Consider the following 22,493-nt stretch of genomic DNA (forward strand, 5'->3'; position numbering starts at 1 on the left):
TTAAGTGTGCAGCTGTTGTTTCCCATAATGCATCATTCCTAAATATGCAAATCATCTCTTTATACCCCTGAAGCCAGGCTCGCATCCAGAACCGCTGGTGTATGGTGAGCCTGTAGCTTAGAAATCTTACAGAGCCACACCAACCCATCATGCAAGACAGCTTGTTCTTTTAGACAGGATGGGAAAGGCAAAAAAGTTTTCAGCCTTGATTGATTTAGCTGAATAATGCATTGAAAGGAGCTGCCTCAGTATGTATCAGTGTCTGGCAAGGGAGACACCTGGTTACGTATAGGCCGCATCATTTGCTCGTGTAGTTATGGAGAAATATTGCTGTACATAAGCGTCTCCCACCATTCCCACTCGGACAGAGAAGTTCGGCTCAGGAGACGCCTGGTTTTTATTCCCCGGTCACAATTCATTTTCCTGCGCCGGGCTCCACTCCCCTCTCTATTTATCAGCAACGTCGGTGAAATAAAACTGCAGGAAAATAATTCAACTATCTTCGTGCGATGATTAATGGCCGCCACTGCCTGGAAACGCTTGCCGGGAATTTAATACATGAGCGCCGTTAACAGTGAGATCATCTGTTGTAGATTAGACATACTGTGTTGTAATAATGAATAGTTCAGATTTTATGACAATTATGTATCCACCATGTCAGCTGGATAATAATCTACAGCGCATTTTATTATAATTATCGATGTGTACATTACAGGGGAACGAGCAGCACGACCCAACCCTTAGCAGCCAATCAGAAATGTTTTTGTTCGTTTAAAGAGCAGCAGCTGTAATTCGTCCATTTGCTGTAGTATTGAAGCCGAGGTCAGCCAGGATTGTTGGTATATGGGCAGCACGACAGCCGTGGTCAGCACTCTACTATCCCGTAGAGGAAAAGTTCAGCATGGAGACGGAGTTTGAAGGTTCTCACCATTTTTGTGTGGGTGTAAGCCTGTGATCTGCTGTGCTCATGATAAGTCCTATGAGCAGTTGTCAGATGGGAGATGAAGAGGCATAAACAACCAGGGCACGATGGGCGGGATTTGGGGAAGTGCCCCAAATCTCTTGCCGGAACGACGCGCCTGCCATAGACCCTGAACAAGCATGCAGATCAGTTGTTTCTGACTGAATTTTGCCTGGATTTGCTGCATACTTGTTCCAAGTGATTCAATACCAGTTGCCTGGCTGGCTTGCTGATGTTTCATGCACCAGCAGTGTGCTGGTGCATGAAACATCAGCAGGCCAGCCAGGCAACTGGTATTGTTTAAAAGGAAATCAATATGGTAGCCTCCATATCCCTCTCACTTTAGGTGTCCTTTAATATATTGTCGCCATGCGCCGTATATTCTGTATATAAATAACAATATTTGCTTTAAATAGCATGGTGAATGTAAAATTCACTATTGAATTTTCTTTCGGGTATGTTGTGGAGATTTTCCTACAGTGCAGATCACAGTAGGATAACAGTAAAAGCTAAGAGAGGTGCTAGCTCCACCTTCCCTCATTCCCAAAAGAAAGAGACTGTTTGGCCAGAGTTTGAATTGAAACTTAAAGGGATACTGTAGGGGGTCAGGGGAAAATGAGTTGAACTTACCCGGGGCTTCTAACGGTCCCCCGCAGACATCCTGTGTTGGCGCAGCCACTCACCGATGCTCCGGCCCCGCCTTCGGTTCACTTTTGGAATTTCAGACTTTAAAGTCTGAAAACCACTGTGCCTGCGTTGCCGTGTCCTTGCTCCCGCTGATGTCATCAAGAGCACACAGCGCAGGCCCAGTATGGTCTGTGTCTGCACAGTACACTCCTGGTGACATCAGCGGGAGCGAGGACACGGGCGTGCAGGCGCAGTGGTTTTCTGACTTTAAAGTCAGAAATTACAGAAGTGAACTGGAGGCGGGGCCGGAGCATCGGTGAGTGGCTGCGCCAACACAGGATGTCTGCGGGGGACGATTAGAAGCCCAGGGTAAGTTCAGCTCATTTTCCCCCGACCCCCCTACAGTATCCCTTTAAGAAGTTTTTATAGATCTTGATACAGAGGAGGCATTGCTACCGTATTTTTCAGACCATAAGAAGCTCTCTCTCTATGGCTGGGGACACAAGCATCAGAGGGCTGTTTGAAGCAGCTGTGGGCTACGTCACTCACCCCAGTCCCGCTGCTTGCCTCTGCCTCATGTCTGGCTCTGCTCTGATGAAGCAGAGCCGCTGTCCTGCTATTAGGCAGGAGGGTCAGTGACGCTACCTGTTTCTGCATATACATCGGAGGGGAGCGGAGCCAGACATGAGGCAGAGGCAAGCAGCGGGACTGGGGTGAGTGACATGCACCCCTCGGCTGCTTCAAACAGCCCTCTGATGCTTGTGTCCCCGGCCATAGTCTTATGGTCTGAAAAATAGGGAGTGAAGAAATCTTTCTCTATAAGGACGCAGACAGCAATAAATGTAACCCTCTCCCCCAATAAAAATGTGTTTGATTGGTGTATTTCCAAGCTGCATAAACTAGCATGCAATTTACATCTAATGTATGCAGGGCTGTGGAGTCGGAGCAATTTTTGGGTACCTGGATTTGGTGGTTTCATAAACTGAGGAGTTGGATGATTTTTGTACCGATTCCACAGCCCTGAATATATGCATGCCTAGCCTAAAGTTGACGTGAATATAGTAACAGAGCAACTAGTGCTATGCCCTGCCCATGTTTTTGTGGGTCCTTCTTTTGCTCTGGGCTCCTTCCACAGCCCAAAATACGTACACTGGTTTTTCAGTTGCTTTCCTTGCAAAATTGGCCCTGAACTGCGGCAGGAACACATTCACTTGTGAGCTCCTGTGATAGATGGTTGTGATGATGAAAATTGTTTTATGTACTCTGTAAAACATGCCAGCACTATATAAATGTACAATAATAATAACTATTAGGTCCAGCTTACACGGATGTTTGATGAAGGCGTTTCGAAATTTTTAAATTACTCTTTTGTTTAGTTCCCATTCACTCAGTTTAGGTTGCTTCATAGTTACATAGTTATTTTGGTTGAAAAAAGACATACGTCCATCGAGTTCAACCAGTACAAAGTACAACTCCAGCCCGCCCCCCACATACCCCTGTTGATCCAGAGGAAGGCGAAAAAACCCCCACAAGGCATGGTCCAATTAGCCCCAAAAGGGAAAAATTCCTTCCTGACTCCAGATGGCAATCAGATAAAATCCCTGGATCAACATCATTAGGCATAACCTAGTAATTGTAGCCATGGATGTCTTTCAATGCAAGGAAAGCATCTAAGCCCCCTTTAAATGCAGGTATAGAGTTTGCCATAACGACTTCCTGTGGCAATGCATTCCACATCTTAATCACTCTTACTGTAAAGAACTCTTTCCTAAATAAATGGCTAAAACGTTTTTCCTCCATGCGCAGCTCATGTCCTCTAGTCCTTTGAGAAGGCCTAGGGACAAAAAGCTCATCCGCCAAGCTATTATATTGCCTTCTGATGTATTTATACATGTTAATTAGATCCCCTCTAAGGCGTCTTTTCTCTAGTTAAATAAACCCAGTTTATCTAACCTTTCTTGGTAAGCGAGACCTTCCATCCCACGTATCAATTTTGTAGCTCGTCTCTGCACCTGCTCTAAAACTGCAATATCTTTTTTGTAATGTGGTGCCCAGAACTGAATTCCAGTTCGTTTGATTGCATTCAAGTAAACACAGCATGATGCATTCAGAGACTGTTTACTAAGGAAAAGTTGCATCCAAACATCCATTAATGCTTGTGCAATTATGTAGTGCTGCCTAGCACATGACAATGCCTGAATGAACGCATTCAATCGCTGTATATACATTTCTAGGTGGTTTAAAAGACAGCAGTGTAAATTAGACTTAATGATAGCAATATCTTGCACAGGGATTGGGCATACCCTTCCCATTCCCCATACTGAATGCAGATTATTATTTTGGGTCTTTCTGGTGTCACTAGATAGGTGCCAGTATTACAAGTGTCTGTAGACATGGCGTGACTAAAACCCGCCAATCCCGTTGTACTATGCCACAGTTGCCATACAGATCTCATTCACTAGAGACTTCTGGAGGCAAATCTACTGTGTGCACAGTAAACGAAGAAACTGATTATTAGCAACATCTCTGTTTTGAGGACATGAAGCTCTAGCATAGATCAGAATATTCAGGTAACACGGGCAAAACTAGAATGATTAAATCGTTAGTTGTATTATAAAACTACAGGAAAAATACATTGGCGCTGGCAAATAAATCTATTTGGCAGCTGAACAAATTAGTTGAATAGAATAAGTAAGGGATGAGAAATGAAGAAGACTGTCCAAAAGTTCAAAATGCCAGAGTCCAGAAATGATAGTGTCTTTGTGTTGAAATAACCTAAAGTATTGGGTTTTGGCCAGTGTTCTGCTGGCCTGTCGATTGGTGGAAATTCGACAACAGATGAAGGACCCTGGACCTGAGTGGGTCGCTGTGTTTTAACCCCACTCTGAAGCTGGCAGTGGCTGTGACACGCAAATGTCCAGCCTTGTGTATTGGTACATGGCAGCCCCCTCTCCAGGGAGAGGGATTTGGGCAGAATTCCTGCTTTGCCAGTCTCTCCATGCCCATAGGTCACATCAAGAAATAGATTGCATATCCACATTCAGGATGTTGTTACAAATCCGTAGATACGAAATATGACCACGAAACAACAAACTGTGCCTGAGAACTGTCAGGTGTGCGGATCTTACCAACGCTGCAGCTGCCAGCAGCGTGTCCGCGACCTCCGGGTCGTCTGCTCATATGGCTGGGGATGACGTCAGCGGCACTCCGGCTGGGCTTCCTACGCATAGAGTGAAGGAGGGTGGACGCACGCGCTGTCAGCGTCGCTCCTCTTATTCACTCAGGAAGCGTGTCAGCTGACAGCCGGTCAGCTGACACGCATGGGTCCGGATCCGGATGGGCCAAGCGGTTTGGGGGCGTGTTCTCCTGCTTACCCGGGCTTCTTAAGCGCTGCTTTGACACTTGCTCACTGTCTGCTCTAGCTAACACTTCTCAGTGAAGGCTTCAGACCTTAGTCAGTCCGTGTGTGGCTTGAACCGGCAGGACCCCGGGGATTCCATACTAGATCAGCTTATTATTATTATATTGATTACTTGTGTTTGACTTCTGCCTGTTTCTCTGACTTCTCTTTGCCTGCCGATTCTGTACCTTGCCAATCTGATCTGTTGCCGACCTCTGCATGATTACTCACTTTGATATTGCCTGCCGATTTTGTACCTTATCTGTCTGATCTGTTGCTGACCCGATTTGTTTGACTATTCTCTGTCCCTGTATTCAGTGTTAGTACTGCCTTCTACTGACACTGTAGACACTTCCCTTCCCTGGGAACGTCTAATAACTGTCTGTCTGCTAGTGCCCTCACACACTAGCAGATCGTTACAAGAACCTTTATATCCCAGGGGGTCAGTGTCCCATTTGTCCGAGAAGCTCCAGGAAGGGGCGTCAGAATAACCTTAATAATTTCTGAAAAGATGCTTGGTAATTTAGTATTTTCCTAACCCATGAAGAAGAAAATATGGAAAGTATTCATTCTTGGTTTACAGTAAGGTCAGCTGTTCTTGGTGAAAGCAGCTGCTTGGAGGGAATCCTCAGATAAGATCAGTTGCTCTGGAGCGAGATGTGAAAAATTCCCTTGAATTATGGTCTCCCAGAGACAGTAGATATAGCACACCTTATTGGAAATTTTGTGGTATCTGTAGGCTAAATGCCCTTTACTTGGTCTCACTGGTTTATGCATGCATGAGCTGCCTTGCTGTGTCTTTCTTAGTGTAGTCTGTAGACACAGCACAGTTTGTTGGGTCTTTGTGCTTTCTGTGGACATGTGATGTCTTAGTCGTGTTTTCTAGACATGCCGCACCTTGTTAGGTCTTAGTCATGTTTCCTAGACAATGGTGCACCTTGTTGGGTTTTAATGGTGTCAATAGACATGACACACCTGTTGGGTCACAATGGAAACAGTAGACATAACACACTTTATTGAGTCTTAGTGATGTCAGTAGACTTGGCACACACCTTTTTGGAAGTACTGTAAGTGGTGTTAGCAGACAAGATGTACGTTTTTGGTTGTTTGTGGTGTCAGTAGACTTGACGTACCTTCTTGGTGTTAGTGGTGTTATTAGGCGTAGCACACCTCATTGGTCTTTGTTCACTCAATGGACATGGTGCACCTTGTTAGGAGAAATAGAGCACCATGTTGGATCCTAATACTGTCAGTAGACTAGATACACACTGAACTTGAAGCGGATGAAGCATTTTATGTAACACGAAGTTATAAAGTTTGTGGCCTGGCTGCTGTCAGCTCATAAAACACGCTGTAATAGATAAGCTGTGGCTTTAAAATAAAAAGAGATTGCTGGAGGGTGAAGCTCTTTAATAGCTCTCCGTGAACATCACGCGCACCCGGTGAACACTTACTGCTTCCTAATGGCACAAATGACCTGAGTGCCGCCGTTATCGAATGGCTTTCAGATGTTCAGCTTCTGCAGAATGTGATTACTCTGCTATTAGCAGAATGAGCTGCCCCATTCCCAACTACATTATGGATACCCTGCAAATAGCTCCGGCACCTGCTCCACCTTATCCAGGCTACTCCAGTATGGGAAGACCTCACTGCAGACCTGGCCAGAGGTCCACGCAAAGGCTCGCCTCCCTGACTGGAACATGGCGGATTACGGGGGGGGGGGGGGGGGGGTTCGTCTAATTGGAAACCGGAAGAGATGCTAGTTTGCTCTGACAGGACAAGTGGTTAAAGAGACGTTGAAGCGAAAAAAAAATTAGGATATGAATTGGTTGTGTAGTATGGATAATTACTAGAACATTAGTAGCAAAGAAAATATTCTCATATTTTTATTTTCAGTTATATCGTTTTTTTTTATAACATTGCATCATTCTCTAATATTTGCAGTGTACACACTACTCAGCATTCTAAATGATTTTAAAGAGCAGGCTTTTGACCTGTCCTCTGCAGAAAAAAACAAACAATACAGTGCCAGACACTTGAGATAATAAGCTTCAGAAGACAGAGCTCTCTGCAGCTTTGAAAGTCCTGGAGCTCAATGGCTCTTTTGCATAGATAATAACTGGAGTTTCTTAACTCTTCCTGTACTGAAAACAATATTAGACTTATGTCTCAGCTCCTAATGTTTTATTTCTTAGCTGTACGACACATACAAATCATTATCTCATTGTTTTCTCTTCAGTGTCTCTTTAAAGAGGAACTTTAACCCAGGATTGAACCTCATTTATTCCAATCAGTAGCTGATACCTCCTTTCCCATGAGAAACCTTTACCTTTTCTCGAATAGAGCATCGAGGAGGTCTGTATGGCTGATATTGTGGTGAAACCCCTCCCACAGTGTGATGTCATGACCATGGTCCTGGCAGATTGCGGTCTGTGAACCTCAGTGCATTGTGGAAAATAACGTCTTTTTTCCAACTGCCAAGCAAGCAGTATCTCACTCTGTGCATAGAACGCTAAGTAATGAGCATTCCATACAGATCACCTGGCAGCACTAAAGATGTCACCACCTGTGATAAATTACAGAATGTAAATCAGGGAAAGGACATATTTTACAATGGGCAAACACTGACTAAATAATCTATAAATAAATATTGTAAAAAATAAGCAATTTTATTTATTGTGTTATTTTCACTACAGTTCATTTTTAAAGTTCACCTCCATAGTCCTGTGGCAAAGCATTTTATCTTTGTGCAAGAAAATCTCTTGTAAATTTCCTGACGAGGAACCCATTCAGCAGCCACTTCTTGCAGTATGGGATGGGGCTATGGCAGTGATTTTAGCAGCGTTTTAGCCAACGATTGCTGACAATTCCAAAACCGCTGTGCTAATGGAAGTCAATGGAGGCAAACCCACTGGAGCGATTGCGATTAGGGAATTCAAATTGTGGGTCCTGCTGCATTTTTGGAGGGATTACGATCCAATATAAAAGTTAAGAATGCTGCAAAATCGCTTTTCAATTGCTGTACAAAAGACATTTTTGTAGTGATTTTACTACCCAAACCACAAAAAGAAATAAAAAGCTGCGAAGGTTATAAAACACAAGCACTTGATGGACAACTGAAGTGAGAAGTATATAGGGCCGCGCAGGCGCAGTTGTTTGCGACATTAAAGTCGCAATAACTGGCAGCAAACCACGGCGGGGACCGGAGGATCGTAGAGTACCAACGCGAGCACAGGACGTCTGCGGGGGCCGGTAGAAGCCCCAGATAAGTTGTACTCTTTTTTTTTTTTTTTTTTTTTTTTTTTTTAAGGTTACAGTACTCCTTTAAAGAACAAGTGACACCCATGCTAACCTAGAAATAAAAAAACACATATATAAGTAGATAAGTGCTAATTCTACTAACATAACAGATGTATTGCACTGTCCATACTATGATTCCTGTGAATTTTATAAAGGAAAAGCAAAGAATCTTATTCTAGACAGTCTCCACCTTGGTTACCTATGAATGAAGCTAATCCTGACATCATGTCCTCCCTCACTCTTTTTTTCTCCTCTTGCTAATTGTGTATTTGTTACCCACCCTCCTCCCAGAGTCTTCAGACACTCCCACTGAGGTCTATACTAGGCAGTGCACTGTCTTATGTCATTAGAAAGAGAGGGAAATAAAGGGAAGAGGAGGAATATATTGTAGATAAAGACCCCCCAGCATGCAACTGTTTGGCAATGGCAATTAAAGGGCCAGTGCTCCTAAGGTATGTGATAGCTCCAAACCATAACAGCAGAAACAGTTTTGAAAGTTTGGAATGCAGGATTAGCATCTTTATCACTTAATATACTCAAACCAGTTGCTGTTGAAATTTGATTTTTATGGTGACAATCCTGCTTAAAGAGCCGGCATGTGATTACTGAAGACGGAATGTTCCCATGTGACCTTTCCCATCTCCACAATGTCAGCTTCTGCTATGTTGTGCAGACTCTATTGTCCTGTTGTGTAAATATGCATTTGCAGTGCGGATGGAACCATTGTGGCTCACGCTGCTGTAACTCTTAGCACAGACTCGACCATGTGTTTAATTGCTTTTAAATTTGCAGGAAAGTGTGATTATCTCTTCTGTGATTCCCGCTAATGCCGCTACTCTCGGTTACGATGCTCCTTCCATTACATTTGCCGGTTTGTGGATGAAAAGTGGGTTGACCCACTGCTGTGGTGGGCATAGGGCCATCTATAGCGGCCATGTGTGGACAAGGTTATCAGCAGAAATGCTGTAAAATTTGCTACACACTATCATAGAGGTGGATCCCCCGCCTCCTCCCCCACCCAAGAAAAAAACAAAAAAAGCTACAGTCACAGCTCATCTCTCAGGTGATACGTCCTTGCTCCTCCCTAGGGGGTACCCTGCGTTTTGACAGTAATTGCAAGTGTGTACCAGCTAGCAAAAGCCAAATGACAACTGCTATATAGATGGAAATTGTTCAAATAATAAGTGTCTAAATGAGGTGTGTGTGATCCTTAATGTGAAACTGAGATGGTGATTGTAAGAAAAAATATACATACCTGGGCCTTCGTCCAGCCCCATCCGGACTGATTGCTCCTTTGTAGTCCTCAATCGTCTCCCGGTTCATCCGCAACTGGCCCCAGTAATTTGTCCAGAGGAGCACGCTCTCCTGTCCTGCGCAGGTGCAGAACGCTCCTGGTGGAAGGAGAGCGGCGGAAACGCGTGCGGCCTGGGCGCGCATGCACAGTTGGCCCCGGAGAGGAGGACTTTCCGGGGCCAATTTAAGAAGAACCGAGAGGCAACCAAGGACTACGAAGGAGCAATCAGGCTGGAGGGGACTGGAGGAAGGCCCAGGTATGTATATTTTTTCTTAAAATAATCATCTTAGGTCCACTTTAAATAACCAAAAGTAAAATTAAACTGATGAGAGAAACAATTGTATTTATCCTCCTACTCTTAAAAATGACTTGTAGGTATCCCCAGGTATATGTTATGCTAACAAACTCGATGACAGTCTGTCCCATGTCTCAGAGAGCTAAAATATATGAACTATTGACCTGCTTTCTTTTTTTAATATATCCTCTGCTCTCAGAAGCCCAGTTCTCTGTTTTATGGCTGTAACTCCTTTTCAGTGAGAGACTTTGTAGTCGGATTGGGTCCTTACTGGAAAGTCACTTTCATTGCTGAATATTAACACTATCAGGCAGGGAAAGAAGTAAAGGAACAGAGCATAGGTATTTGCTTGAAACCATACGGTATGACACATGTCTATCTCATCATGTCACTTTTAAAATGTCTGGGTAGGGATGATAAAACATCATTTTTTACATGAAAGATGCCCTCCCTTTCTAGGTATGGTTGTTTCACTTTGACATAGAAACATTTCTTCATAGCAAAAGGTTTCAGAGGTCTTAACCACTTGAGGACCACAGTCTTTTCGCCCCTTAACCACTTGCCAACCGCCTTAAGCCGATGGGCGGCGGCAAGGGCTGGGCCCAAACGACCGCAATACGCCCATCGGCGGTGGCGGGCGTGGTTATGCGGCGATCGCGTCATTCGTGACATTTTAAAATCTTCTATGAACTCACCATACTCGTAACGGAATACCTTGGGGTGTCTTCTTTCTAAAATGGGGTCATTTGTGGGGTTCCTATACTGCCCTGGCATTTTAGGGGCCCTAAACCGGGAGGAGTAGTCTTGAAACCAAATGTCGCAAAATGACCCGTGAAATCCTAAAGGTACTCATTGGACTTTGGGCCCCTTAGCGCAGTTAGGGTGCAAAAAAGTGCCACACATGTGGTATCGCCGTACTCAGGAGAAGTAGTATAATGTGTTTTGGGGTGTATTTTTACACATACCCAAGCTGAGTGGGAGAAATATCTCTGTAAATGGACAATTGTGTGTAAACAAAAATCAAAAAATTGTCATTTACAGAGATATTTCGCCCACCCAGCATGGGTATGTGTAAAAATACACCCCAAAACACATTATACTACTTCTCCTGAGTACGGCAAAACCACATGTGTGGCACTTTTTTTGCAGCCTAGCTGCGCTAAGTCCAATGAGCATCTTTAGGCTTTACAGGGGTGCTTACAATTAGGCACCCCCCAAAATGCCAGGACAGTGAACACACCCCACAAATGACCCCATTTTGGAAAGTAGACACTTCAAGGTATTCAGAGAGGAGCATAGTGAGTCCGTGGCAGATTTCATTTTTTTTTTGTCGCAAGTTAGAAGAAATGGAAACCTTTTTTTTTGTCACAAAGTGTCATTTTCCGCTAACTTGTGACAAAAAATAAAATCTTCTATGAACTCACCATGCCTCTCACTGAATACTTTGGGATGTCTTCTTTCCGAAATAGGGTCATTTGGGGGGTCTATACTATCCTGGAATTTTTGCCCCTCATTAAACATGACAGGTGCTCAGAAAAGTCAGAGATGCTTCCAAATGGGAAAATTCACTTTTTGCACCATAGTTTGTAAACGCTATAGCTTTTACTCAATCCAATAAATATACACTGAATGGTTTTGTTTTTTTTTAATCAAAAACATGTTTGTCCACATTTTTCGTGCTGCATGTATACAGAAATTTTACTTTATTTGAAAAATGTCAGCACAGAAAGTTAAAAAAAATCATTTTTTTGACAAAATTCATGTCTTTTTTGATGAATATAATAAAAAGTAAAACTTGCAGCAGCAATCAAATAGCACCAAAAGAAAGCTGTATTAGTGACAAGAAAAGGAGGTAAAATTCATTTAGGTGGTAGGTTGTATGAGCGAGCAATAAACCGTGAAAGCTGCAGTGGTCTGAATGGAAAAAAAGGCTCTGGTCCTTAAAAAAAAAAAAAAAAAAAAAAAAAAAGGGGGGGGGGGGGTTGTTTTGTTTTGTTAAATCCAATTTTGACCTGGTTAAATTAGACATATTGAACTGAGTAAGTACTCATTTCCTATTTCTTACTAACATATTACGTCAGGCTGTGCTCCCAGTTCTTGTTTATTCAGACATCTCACACTGTATCAGTGGGCTGCTGACTTGCACCATACAGTCAGCATCCTGAGGGCGGGGCTTTGCCTAAACTGTGTTGGGCAGCTTCCCAAGGAAGAAAGAGGAAGGCACAGAGCTGGTTGTGCTTTGAGGCTGGACTGTATGAATTACAGGACTGCCTGGAAGTTATATTTTGGCACGTGAGGCACACTGCGCTACATGTGTGGATTTAGGGTCATGTACAGCCGTGCATTGTGTGAACAGAGGGTCATATACAGCTGTGCATTGTGTACACAGGGTCATGTACAGCCGTGCATTGTGTGAACAGAGAGTCATATACAGCTGTGCATTGTGTACACAGGGTCATGTACAGCCGTGCATTGAGTGCACAGGGTCATGTACAGCCGTGCATTGTGTACACAGGGTCATGTACAGCCGTGCATTGAGTACACAGGGTCATATACAGCTGTGCATTGTGTACACAGGGTCATATACAGCTGTGCATTGTGTACACAGGATCATGTACAGCCGTGCATTGTGTACACAGGGTCATGTACAGCCGTGCATTGTGTACACACGGTCATGTACAGCCGTGCATTGTGTACACACGGTCATGTACAGCCGTGCATTGTGTACACAGGGTCATGTACAGCCGTGCATTGTGTACACAGGATCATGTACAGCCGTGCATTGTGTACACAGGATCATGTACAGCCGTGCATTGTGTACACAGGGTCATATACAGCTGTACATTGTGTACACAGGATCATGTACAGCCGTGCATTGTGTACACAGGGTCATGTACAGCCGTGCATTGTGTACACAGGGTCATGTACAGCCGTGCATTGTGTGAACACAGGGTCATGTACAGCCGTGCATTGTGTGAACACAGGGTCATGTACAGCCGTGCATTGTGTGAACACAGGGTCATGTACAGCCATGCATTGTGTGAACACAGGGTCATGTACAGCCATGCATTGTGTGAACACAGGGTCATATAGTTGGCGTTACCGTGCATTACTGTGAACACAGAGTTATATTCAGCTGTGCACAGAGTCTCACAGCAGGAGCTTCGTGTCTCTGTTCTCACCTTCAGGTCGCTCTGTTTTGATGTCTTTTTCTCTAAATAATGCTCATCCATTCGTTAACCCATTCAGCAGGAGCACGCTTAATGAGCCTGCAATTAGGGATGGCTAATTTCCCTGTTGTCATGAAGGAGATACTTTACCCATCCATTATCCATTATTACAGACGTATAATTAGAATCCTTTTCATTAGCAGCTTCTTCAGCTTATAATTAAATTATAAAATCCGGGTTATTGAAACCGAGACAAATGTTGGAGCCGCAGATTCATTTGGGATCTCTCCATGTCACCGGCTTAAAGGGCCAGTACGGCACAAATGTCTCCTAATGCTGAGAAGCGCTGTGTGGCGGAGGCTGCGTTTGTCTATAGAAGTTCATTTATTAGCAGTAGAGATGGTCAATGAGATGCAAATAATTTCGAGTTGATGAAGTATTATGCAAATTTTATGCAGCTTGAAAACGAACCAATCAAATCCTGATGAGGTAAAATGTGATTGGTTCATTTTCAAGTTGCATACATTTGCATACAAAATTTGCATGATCCTGCATCAACTCAAAATTATTTAAAAATCCCTAATTAGCAGATTTCAACTACATCCTGTTTAAAGTAGCTGCTCAGGAACCCCTGTCCCTGTATCAGTCAGAACAGCCCTTCAGAGCTGCAGGCTGTGCTGTTGGCCAAGGAGTCGGTCTGTACCCTGATCCTCTGTAGATTGACATTTTGACAATGTCTAGCTTTGCAGCACACATTTTAAGGTCCTTTTGTAGCAGACAAAAAATATAAGGATAATAATAATGTGTGAAACTGTGGTGAGGACATTCGAGTGTAAGCTCCTCTGGTGCCGAGACTGCTGGGAATGGATCTGCAATCTCTATACAGCACTGTGAATTATGTCAGAGCTGTATAAAAGTATAATAATAGTGTGTGGGGCTGTGGTGAGGACATTAGAGTGTTAGCTCCTCTGGTGCAGAGACTGATGGGAAAGGATCAGTTAACTGAACAGCGCGTTGAAATATGTCAGAGCTATAGAACAGTATAATAATAGTGTGTGTCTGTGATCGAGGGCATTAGAGTGTAAGCTCCTCTAGTGCAGAGACAAATGTAGTCATTTAGTATTTTCTTTTCCTTCTCGTTGAACTTGATGGACGGATGTCTTTTTATAGTAAACACACTATATACCAGTGATGGCTAACCTTGGCACTCCAGTTGTGGTGGAACTACAAGTCCCATAAGGCATTGCAATACTATGACAGCTCTAAGCATAACTCGGGGAGGCAGAGGCATAATGGGATTTGTACTTTTGTCACAGCTGGAGTGCCAAGGTTAGCCATCACTGCTATATACGGCAACTACAGTATTTGTATCCATTTTATTACAGCATATGTCAAGGCTATAGAAATGTACAACAACAATAGTGATTGTTGTATCACTGAAAGCGTATGTGTAAAGCATGTTTATAATGATGAATATGTTGAAGGGAAAACTAATATTTTTAATATCTTTTTTTGGGGACTATATACTGTATGTTGTAATGTAGTGGTCCTCAAACTAAGGCCCGCGGGCCGAATGTGGCCCCTTGAGGCTTTTTTACCGGCCCCCCACACACAAAATGTATTATAGATGCAGTCAGCTACATCTTTAAATATTGGTGGTCCGCATATAGAATGAAGCCAGAAAGCAGTAATTTGCTGGTTTCCAATTAAATTCCACATCAGGTGACACTGTTGTCCAATTGGACTGCAGGTTGTCACCTTGGTATGCTTCACTGTCTGGCCCGCCAAGACTTCTACATCTCATTTTATTTATGTTTCAGCCCCCCAGCAGTCTGAAGTATGTTGACCCGGCCCTCGACCCAAAACGTTTGGGGACCCCTGTTGTAATGTAACAAAATCATGGAAACTGCCGGTTGCATCCATTCCAGGAATACAGTTTATTATTCAGTTACACAGAATAGTTTCAGTTGCACAGAACAGATCTTGTCACCGTAATGAATAGTACCTGTGTAAGTAACATCACCTTCTTTTACTTTTCCGCAGCAACTGATGCGTGAGCGACAGCAGATGGCGAGCCGGCCGTTCGCCTCCGTAGACGTGACGCTAGAGGTGGGAGCGGAACAGGCGGAGTACTCGCGAGTCCCTGCGGAGGTAAGTCCCCTGTTCTGCTTACTCTTCCCTAAGATGTATTTCATTGATTTTCAATAACACAAAGGATTTAACATTGTTACACTTTAGTAAGAATTATCAGAAGGTTTATTACCCTCATAGCTTCATATTACTACATTATATCTACTGCATTTACTCTGCATTGTATAGAAAAGCTATATACTGTATATAAGTGTTATCAAAACTGATCACACCTTTCAAAGGCCACATTAGCCAATAATGACATTTTAAAGAGGACTTGGTATAACAGAACATAAAAAAAATAATATTCAGGATACCCTTTGTTATGATTTTCCTTGTTTTGACATCAGAAACTCTTCTAAATACAGTATTGCTGTGTATTGGTGTATAATAACATCCTCCCAGTGATATTTAGCTTAGGCTATGATGTCACACAACCTTCTGCCCCAGAGTACTCTGGGAGATCAAATGATGTCACTGCTCAATACCCAGATAGGAGGGGAATAAATCCCACAGTGATGCACCTTGCCAGCAGTAATAAGGCCGCTATCTTTTACAATGGACAAATGTTGACTAATAATTTATAAATGTATATTCCTTAAAGGAGTACTGTAAGACCCAACTAAGCATCTGAGTGCATATATTGATAAGTGGGTCAAATAAGGACACTAGCAGTATACATTGAGTGCACCTGGCGTGCATTCATATCTATGCTACATAGGTAATATACATGTACGAGCAATACTTCATTGACTCTACGAATTGAAAATCAGTCACTATGTCAGAGACAATAGATCTACGTCAAGGGGATCACTTGAGTGTATGATCCCTTAGGGCCTCAGGTCCCTCTTGATGCAGATAAAAAAAACTCTTATAACCTAACTCCGATTATATAGTTAAGCGCACATGAGTGGCAGACATGTGCAATTCTCTTAGCTTAAGAAAAGTTTTCAATATGTCAAAATATTTACTATCTCCTCAATTAATGGTTAGAAAGGGATATGTTCGCTTATTTTAATCACTTGGTTATGGACTTTGGAAGTCAACGCGGTTGGTTGACCTACTGTATAGGATTATCTGTCAACAATGTAACCGGGTGTACTACTTACAGTTCCCTTGTATCAATATCATACTTTCTATATGCTATGTGTAAAACTTTAAATAAAGAATTTTTTTTAAAAAAAAGGAGTACTGTAACCTGGGGCTTCTACTAGCCCCCTGCAACCGCCCTGTGCCTGCACCATCACGGAACAATTCTCCAATCCCCCGCAGCAGCTGAGTTTTGTTTAAGGTGTCTCAGCCCAAAAAAAGCAGAATTTAGCAACTCCACTAGAGGTCAGTGTTTTAATTGACAGTGTGGATCAGATATAAAACTCCTCCCCATTCCCAGAATGAAGAAGATGCAAGAGATGCCTATTGGCTGAACACACAGGGGCCCATATGCAATTAACGCTTTCTCAAGAGTTTTCTCCTAGATATTTTCACATCAGTAAAATGCCTTTTAACCACTTCACAACTGAGGGGTTTTACCCCTTCAGCATCCGAGCAATTTTCACCTTTCAGCGCTCCTTACATTCATTCGCCTATAGCTTTATCATTACTTATCACAATGAAATGAACTATATCTTGTTTTTTTAGGCTTTCTTTAGGTGGGACATTATGCCAAGAATTATTTTATTCTAAATGTGTTTTAATGGGAAAATAGGAAAACATTTGGAAAAAAAAGAATTATTTTTCAGTTTTCTGCCATTATAGTTTTTAAATAATGCATGCTACTGTAATTAAAATCCATGTAACTTATTTGCCCATTTGTCCCGGTTATTACACCGTTTAAATTATGTCCCTATCACAATGTTTGGCGCCAATATTTAATTTGCAAATAAAGGTGCTTTTTCTTTTTCAGTTTTGCGTCCATCCCTAATTACAAGCCCATAATTTATAAGGTAACAGTGTTATACCCTCTTGATATAAATATTTAAAGATTTCAGTCCCTAAGGTAACTATTTTTTTTTTGTTTTGTTTTTTGTATTACAAAAAAAAATGGTAACAATTGGGGAGTGTGGGAGTTAAAGAGACTCTGAAGTCTCGCAAAAATGAGGTTTTTCTTTTAAAAACCTTATTAACATTACAGTCTCACCTAAAACGCCGCATTCCCGTGACTGGAAACCCCCTCGATCACCTCAAACTCACGGGGTACAGAGCAGGCAAAATCCACGACTTTCGTGGTCGTGGATTTTTCTGCCGCCCCTATGCGCATCAATCAGCGCGTATCTCCGCCTCTCCCCCGCCCCTCTCAGTGAAGGTAGACTGAGAGGCGCGGGGGTGAGGCGGCGATCCGGCGCTGATTGAAGCACATAGAGAGAGGCAGAGCTGCGCTGCCTCTATGCGGAAGTTGCCTGCTTGTACCCCCGTGAATTTGGGGTGATCGAGGGGGTTTGCAGCCGTGGGAATGCGGCGGTTTAGGTGAGACTATAATGTTAATGAGGTTTTTAAAAGAAAAACCTTATTTTTGCGAGACTTCAGAGTCTCTTTAATGAGTTAATTTATATTGTAAAATAATGTATTTGTATGTGAAAACTGTTTTTGGGTGTAGTTTTATTTTTTGACCACAAGATGGCCACAAAACATTTTTTTGAATGCGTCCTGTAAGCGTCGGAAGTACGCTTACAGGATGTTCAGGGAGGCTGGGAAACTTTTTTTTTTTTTTCACAATGATCGCACTGCTTCTCATAGAAGCAGCCGATCATTGTTGGGGGCAGAGATCAACGAACGGGAATGGTTTTTCCCGGTCATTGATCTCCGGGCAAGCGGCCGGCGGCGTGCGGGACCGAGCGCGCACATGCGAGTGCGTATATCTACGCTCCGGGCGGGGAACTTCAGTCCAAAGGAGCGTAGATATACTGTACCCGGGCGGCGAAGTGGTTAAACCAACAGTAAGCAAGAAAATGCTCAAAATAATTTTGATAGTACTTTTTCACCTACTTTTTTTTAATTGCAGAGTGCCAACAAGTTATTTTAAAGAGAAGGTGAAAAATTATCTCCTGGGAGAAAACTCAGGAGAAAAAGTTAATTGCATATGTGCCAGTGCCTAATAATAGATGCCATCATTTAAATGAAGAGCATGAGAAATGTGATCATGTGACCACATTGATTATCAATCAGTATAGTTATGTGGCTGCTTTGTTACAACTGCAATGTGTTGCAATAGATCAGAGGACCTGGTAAGATACATAGAATAGTTTTCTTATTTGCCAGGACTTAAAGGGAACCTGAACTGAGTAAAATTATTTAAAATAAACACATAATGTAGCTGCAAATGAATATTACATACTAACCTCACCATCAGTTCCTCTCAGAAGCTCACCATTTTCTTCTTACAGTGATCCCTTCCAGTTCTGACAAGATTTTGTCAGAACTGAAATATACCCGTTGCTGTCAGTTATATATCGGCTGCTGTCAGTTACAACTGAATGTGCAAGGTAATGTCCATGTTTCCCTATGGCTCAAGTGTGCTATATAACAGTTTAACAGTATGCTGACCAGGAAGCATGTTATGGGGTAATGGCCATTTTCACAATGGAGGACGAATAATTACATCGACCACAGTGGACAAACAGGACGCAAGAGAGGAGAAAGAGATTGATGAGCAGACTACATGGGAGGTTTTGACTTTTTATTTTCAGTTCAGGTTCTCTTTAAGTATTAAATATCTGTTGGTCCTCAAGCTACATGAGTGTTAAAATTGGACATTCAAGATTAGATGCATGTATGCACCTTAAAGGACACCTGAAGGGAGAGGGATATGGAGGCTGCCATATTAATTTCCTTTTACAATATGGCAGCCTCCATATCCCTCTCAGGTCAGTTGCCCTTTAAAGGAGTGCACTAATGGCATTATTTTCAAAGAAGAATTGCCCAAGCGATTGAATCGACAGAAAATTAACTCCATTGATGTCCTAAATCAACAGTAAAATATTCTAAAGGTGATAGTTAAACGTCAATTTAGTATATCAGAGAAAAAATAACTTTTTTTATGATTGGTTATATGATGGATTAGAAGAACGGATTTATTCATTGATGATAAAATAATCAATGTATTACAACATTTTATTTCCGATTCTTCCCTGATAATTAGTCTCTCCTTGTTCATCTGATGGAGGTATGGCTATCCCAGAGGTCTCAGTATTGTCTTAGTGAACCTGACAGACAGTGCAGTGATTTGGGATGCAAAATGGCTGCCCCATGGTTCCTCAGCAACAGCTGCTCTTTAAGCATTATCACACCCTGATTATTATCACACCTTGTTTCCCAGTGCACCTTTATTAGTTGTTTTTAGTGTAGGTGTAGCGCCGCGAGTCGCACATCAGCGCTCCCCCTTCATTTAGTAGTTTGAAGGAGTGTCGGCAGCGAGTGATGTTTTCATTTGCGGCTAATGGCCGTGCTATCGAGTCTGAAGCTCTCTTAATGGAAGAGAGAGGCTGAAAATTGCAGCGCGCAGTGTTACAACAGAGCAATCGCCCGTGAAATGGCCTCCGTTACTGTCATCCGCAAACAGGCAGAAACATGCAAAGATCACAAATTACCCGCTGTGATTTGCAATACGTGCGTACCTCCCCCCGCTACCATTCTGCCTCTCAAACTCAGTATACCGCTGAAGAGGGTGCTTATCATGAGGGTGCTGACGGTGTTCTTTCTTACTGTCTCTACTGAACATTTCAAAATCTTACTTCTGCTGTCTGGGGGAGACTGAAGTGAGCCTTCTGTAATGATAGTCTCTCCAGCATGTCTGGGAGAGGCTGAAGTGACTACATTACACTTTGCCAATCTTCACCAGACAATCTGAGGAAGGCCCAAGAGAGACCAGGCTTGAGGTGATTCACGGCACTGTGAAAGAGTGGTCACCTAACTACTCCATTAAAGTGTAATTGTCGGGCATAAACTCAAAAATCAATTCTTTATTTTTTTAAAAAAATGGGAGACCAGTAATAAGGATGCTAACCAGGCAATCCAAAAGTTAAACTCACTATTACTTTTCTTGTTGATAAATGATCATTCCCCAGTTTACCTGACTCTTATTTGGTACACAGAAAGGAAGCTGCAGGGCATGTTGGGTTTTTTGCTTCTTTATTTCCCCTCAGACTTAACTAATGCAGCTTGATTGGCTGAAGCCTCTTTCCCTCCTGCTTTCCCCTCCCACACCTCTGTTCCCCTCTGATTGACCAATATTTCTCATGCTGAGACAATGTACTTTCTATAGTGAAGGGCGGGCAATGCATACACAATCAGGCAGAGGAGAGTAAGGGAAGAAATGACATCAGTATTGGCTTCAAAATAGCCACACTTAAAATGGGAAATGCTAAGGAGGAGTTCTCTTTTTTTACTGTAGAAAAATAACTAAAATCAAAACGTGGAGGACAGTGCAATATACATGTTATGTAAGTAGAGCAAGTATTTATATACTTATATATGCGGGGGGGGGGGGGGGGGGTTCTGAGATAGTATGGCTGACAGCTCCTCTTTAAGCACATAGGTCTTAGGTTTAAAACCATTTCCCACAACAGGACATGAAAATAAATCACTGCACTCTTCAGGGCTGTCGTCGCATTTGTCACTCGTCCCGTTACTGCCGTGCACACGATCAACCACAATGGCCCGACATCTTGCAGCATGTCCACTCAATACATGCAACCAATTTCGGCCCGAAATCAGTCACATCGTCAATCCAGGCATGTTCCTGGCAGCACCAATTTTCAGCCGATTCGATAATCGGATAATTATCGAATTGGATGGTCAATTGGCTGCCATGTCGAGAGATGTATGGCCACCTTAAGTGGAATCCCACCTCCTGCAGTCTATTCACAGTTGCTGATAAGAACTAATTAGACTCATTTATCTGCCTAAACAAGTACAGAACACAGAGAAGGAAATTTCTTCAGCAACTATACGTGAAGTAAAGACTTTTAATTGTGTGCTGTGCAAGAGTTCGGGTACGCTTTACATCATTTTTTTCTAAAGGATTAAAAGGACAACTGTAATGAGAAGAATATGGAGGCTGCCATATCTATTTCCTTTTAAACAATACCAGTTGCCTGGCAGCCCTGCTATTCTTTTTGGCTGCAGCAGTGTCTGAATCACACCAGAAACAAGCATGCAGCTAATCTTGTCAGATCTGACAATAACACCTGATCTGCTGCATGCTTGTTCAAGGTCTATGGCTAACAGTATTAGAGGAAGAGGATCAGCAGGGTGGTCAGGCAACTGGTATTGTTTAAAATGAAATAAATATGGCAGCCTCCATATCCCTCTCGTTACAGTTGTCCGTTAAAGAAACACTGAAGCGAAAAAAAATTATGATATAATGAATTGGTTGTGTAGTATGAATAATTACTGTAACATTAGTAGCAAAGAAAATATTCTCATATTTTTATTTTCAGTTATATAGTGTTTTTTATAACATTGCATCATTCTCTAATATTTGCAGTTTACACTATTCAGCATTCTAAATGATTTTACAGAGCAAGCTAGTGAACTTTTGAACTGTCCTCTGCAAAGGAAAAAAAAATACGACTGACAGTTGATATAACATGCTTCAGAAGACAGAGCTCTCTGCGACTTTGAAAGTTGTAGAGATCAGTGGCCCTTTTGCATAGGTAACTGGAGTTTCTTAACTCTTCCTGTACTGGAAACAATATTAGACTCATGTCTCTACTCCTAATGTTTTATTTCTTAGCAGTACTACACATACAAATCATTATATCATAAGTTTATTTTCACTTCAGATTCACTTTAATGGATGAAAGCTTGCCTTTGTTGTACAGTAGTTAACTGATTGCAGACACGGCAAGGGTGCCTTTGTTTTAGGGCTCATTCATACTATGTACTGCGCTGTCAGTTTTGACACAACGCACGTAGTGTACGATCCACATGGCAACATAAAAGTCCACAGACTTTCATGTTCATTCACATTACAGGTGTGCGTTCTCATACGTTACGATGTAACGCTTCTGGGAACATATTTTATCGTACAACGCACACGTTTCCCCCGATGGGTACGACTGCCGACATCTGCGCTCTAGCACACCACAATGTGTATTCTGTGCGATGGCCGCGCGAGGGCAACGCATGCACCAAATCGCATTCGTGTATGTGCTCTGTAGTGTGAATAAGCTCCTTATACGTAAATGAATTCACATGAGTGTGGAGCCTTAGGCAAATGCACTATTGAAGATATTTAATATTTTCCCGATTGAAAAAAAATGTTGTATTATCTAAAACAAAGCAGAAATCACTTTATACTCTGAAATTTCTTAGTAGCG

At 42.5% G+C, this 22,493-nt stretch overlaps 1 protein-coding gene across 2 annotated transcripts in view; it reads left to right on the top strand.

The window, feature by feature from the left end:
• Positions 1–22,493, top strand: part of ATRNL1 (attractin like 1) — a 903,042-nt gene that overhangs the window by 717,054 nt on the left and 163,495 nt on the right. For both annotated transcript variants that reach the window (XM_068257926.1, XM_068257927.1), the window contains exon 27: positions 15,091–15,198. In XM_068257926.1, coding sequence (XP_068114027.1) covers positions 15,091–15,198 — 108 coding nt within the window. The remainder of the gene's footprint in view (positions 1–15,090; positions 15,199–22,493) is intronic.

The sequence above is a fragment of the Hyperolius riggenbachi genome, chromosome 10 (assembly GCF_040937935.1).
Source record: "Hyperolius riggenbachi isolate aHypRig1 chromosome 10, aHypRig1.pri, whole genome shotgun sequence".
Taxonomy (NCBI): domain Eukaryota; kingdom Metazoa; phylum Chordata; class Amphibia; order Anura; family Hyperoliidae; genus Hyperolius; species Hyperolius riggenbachi.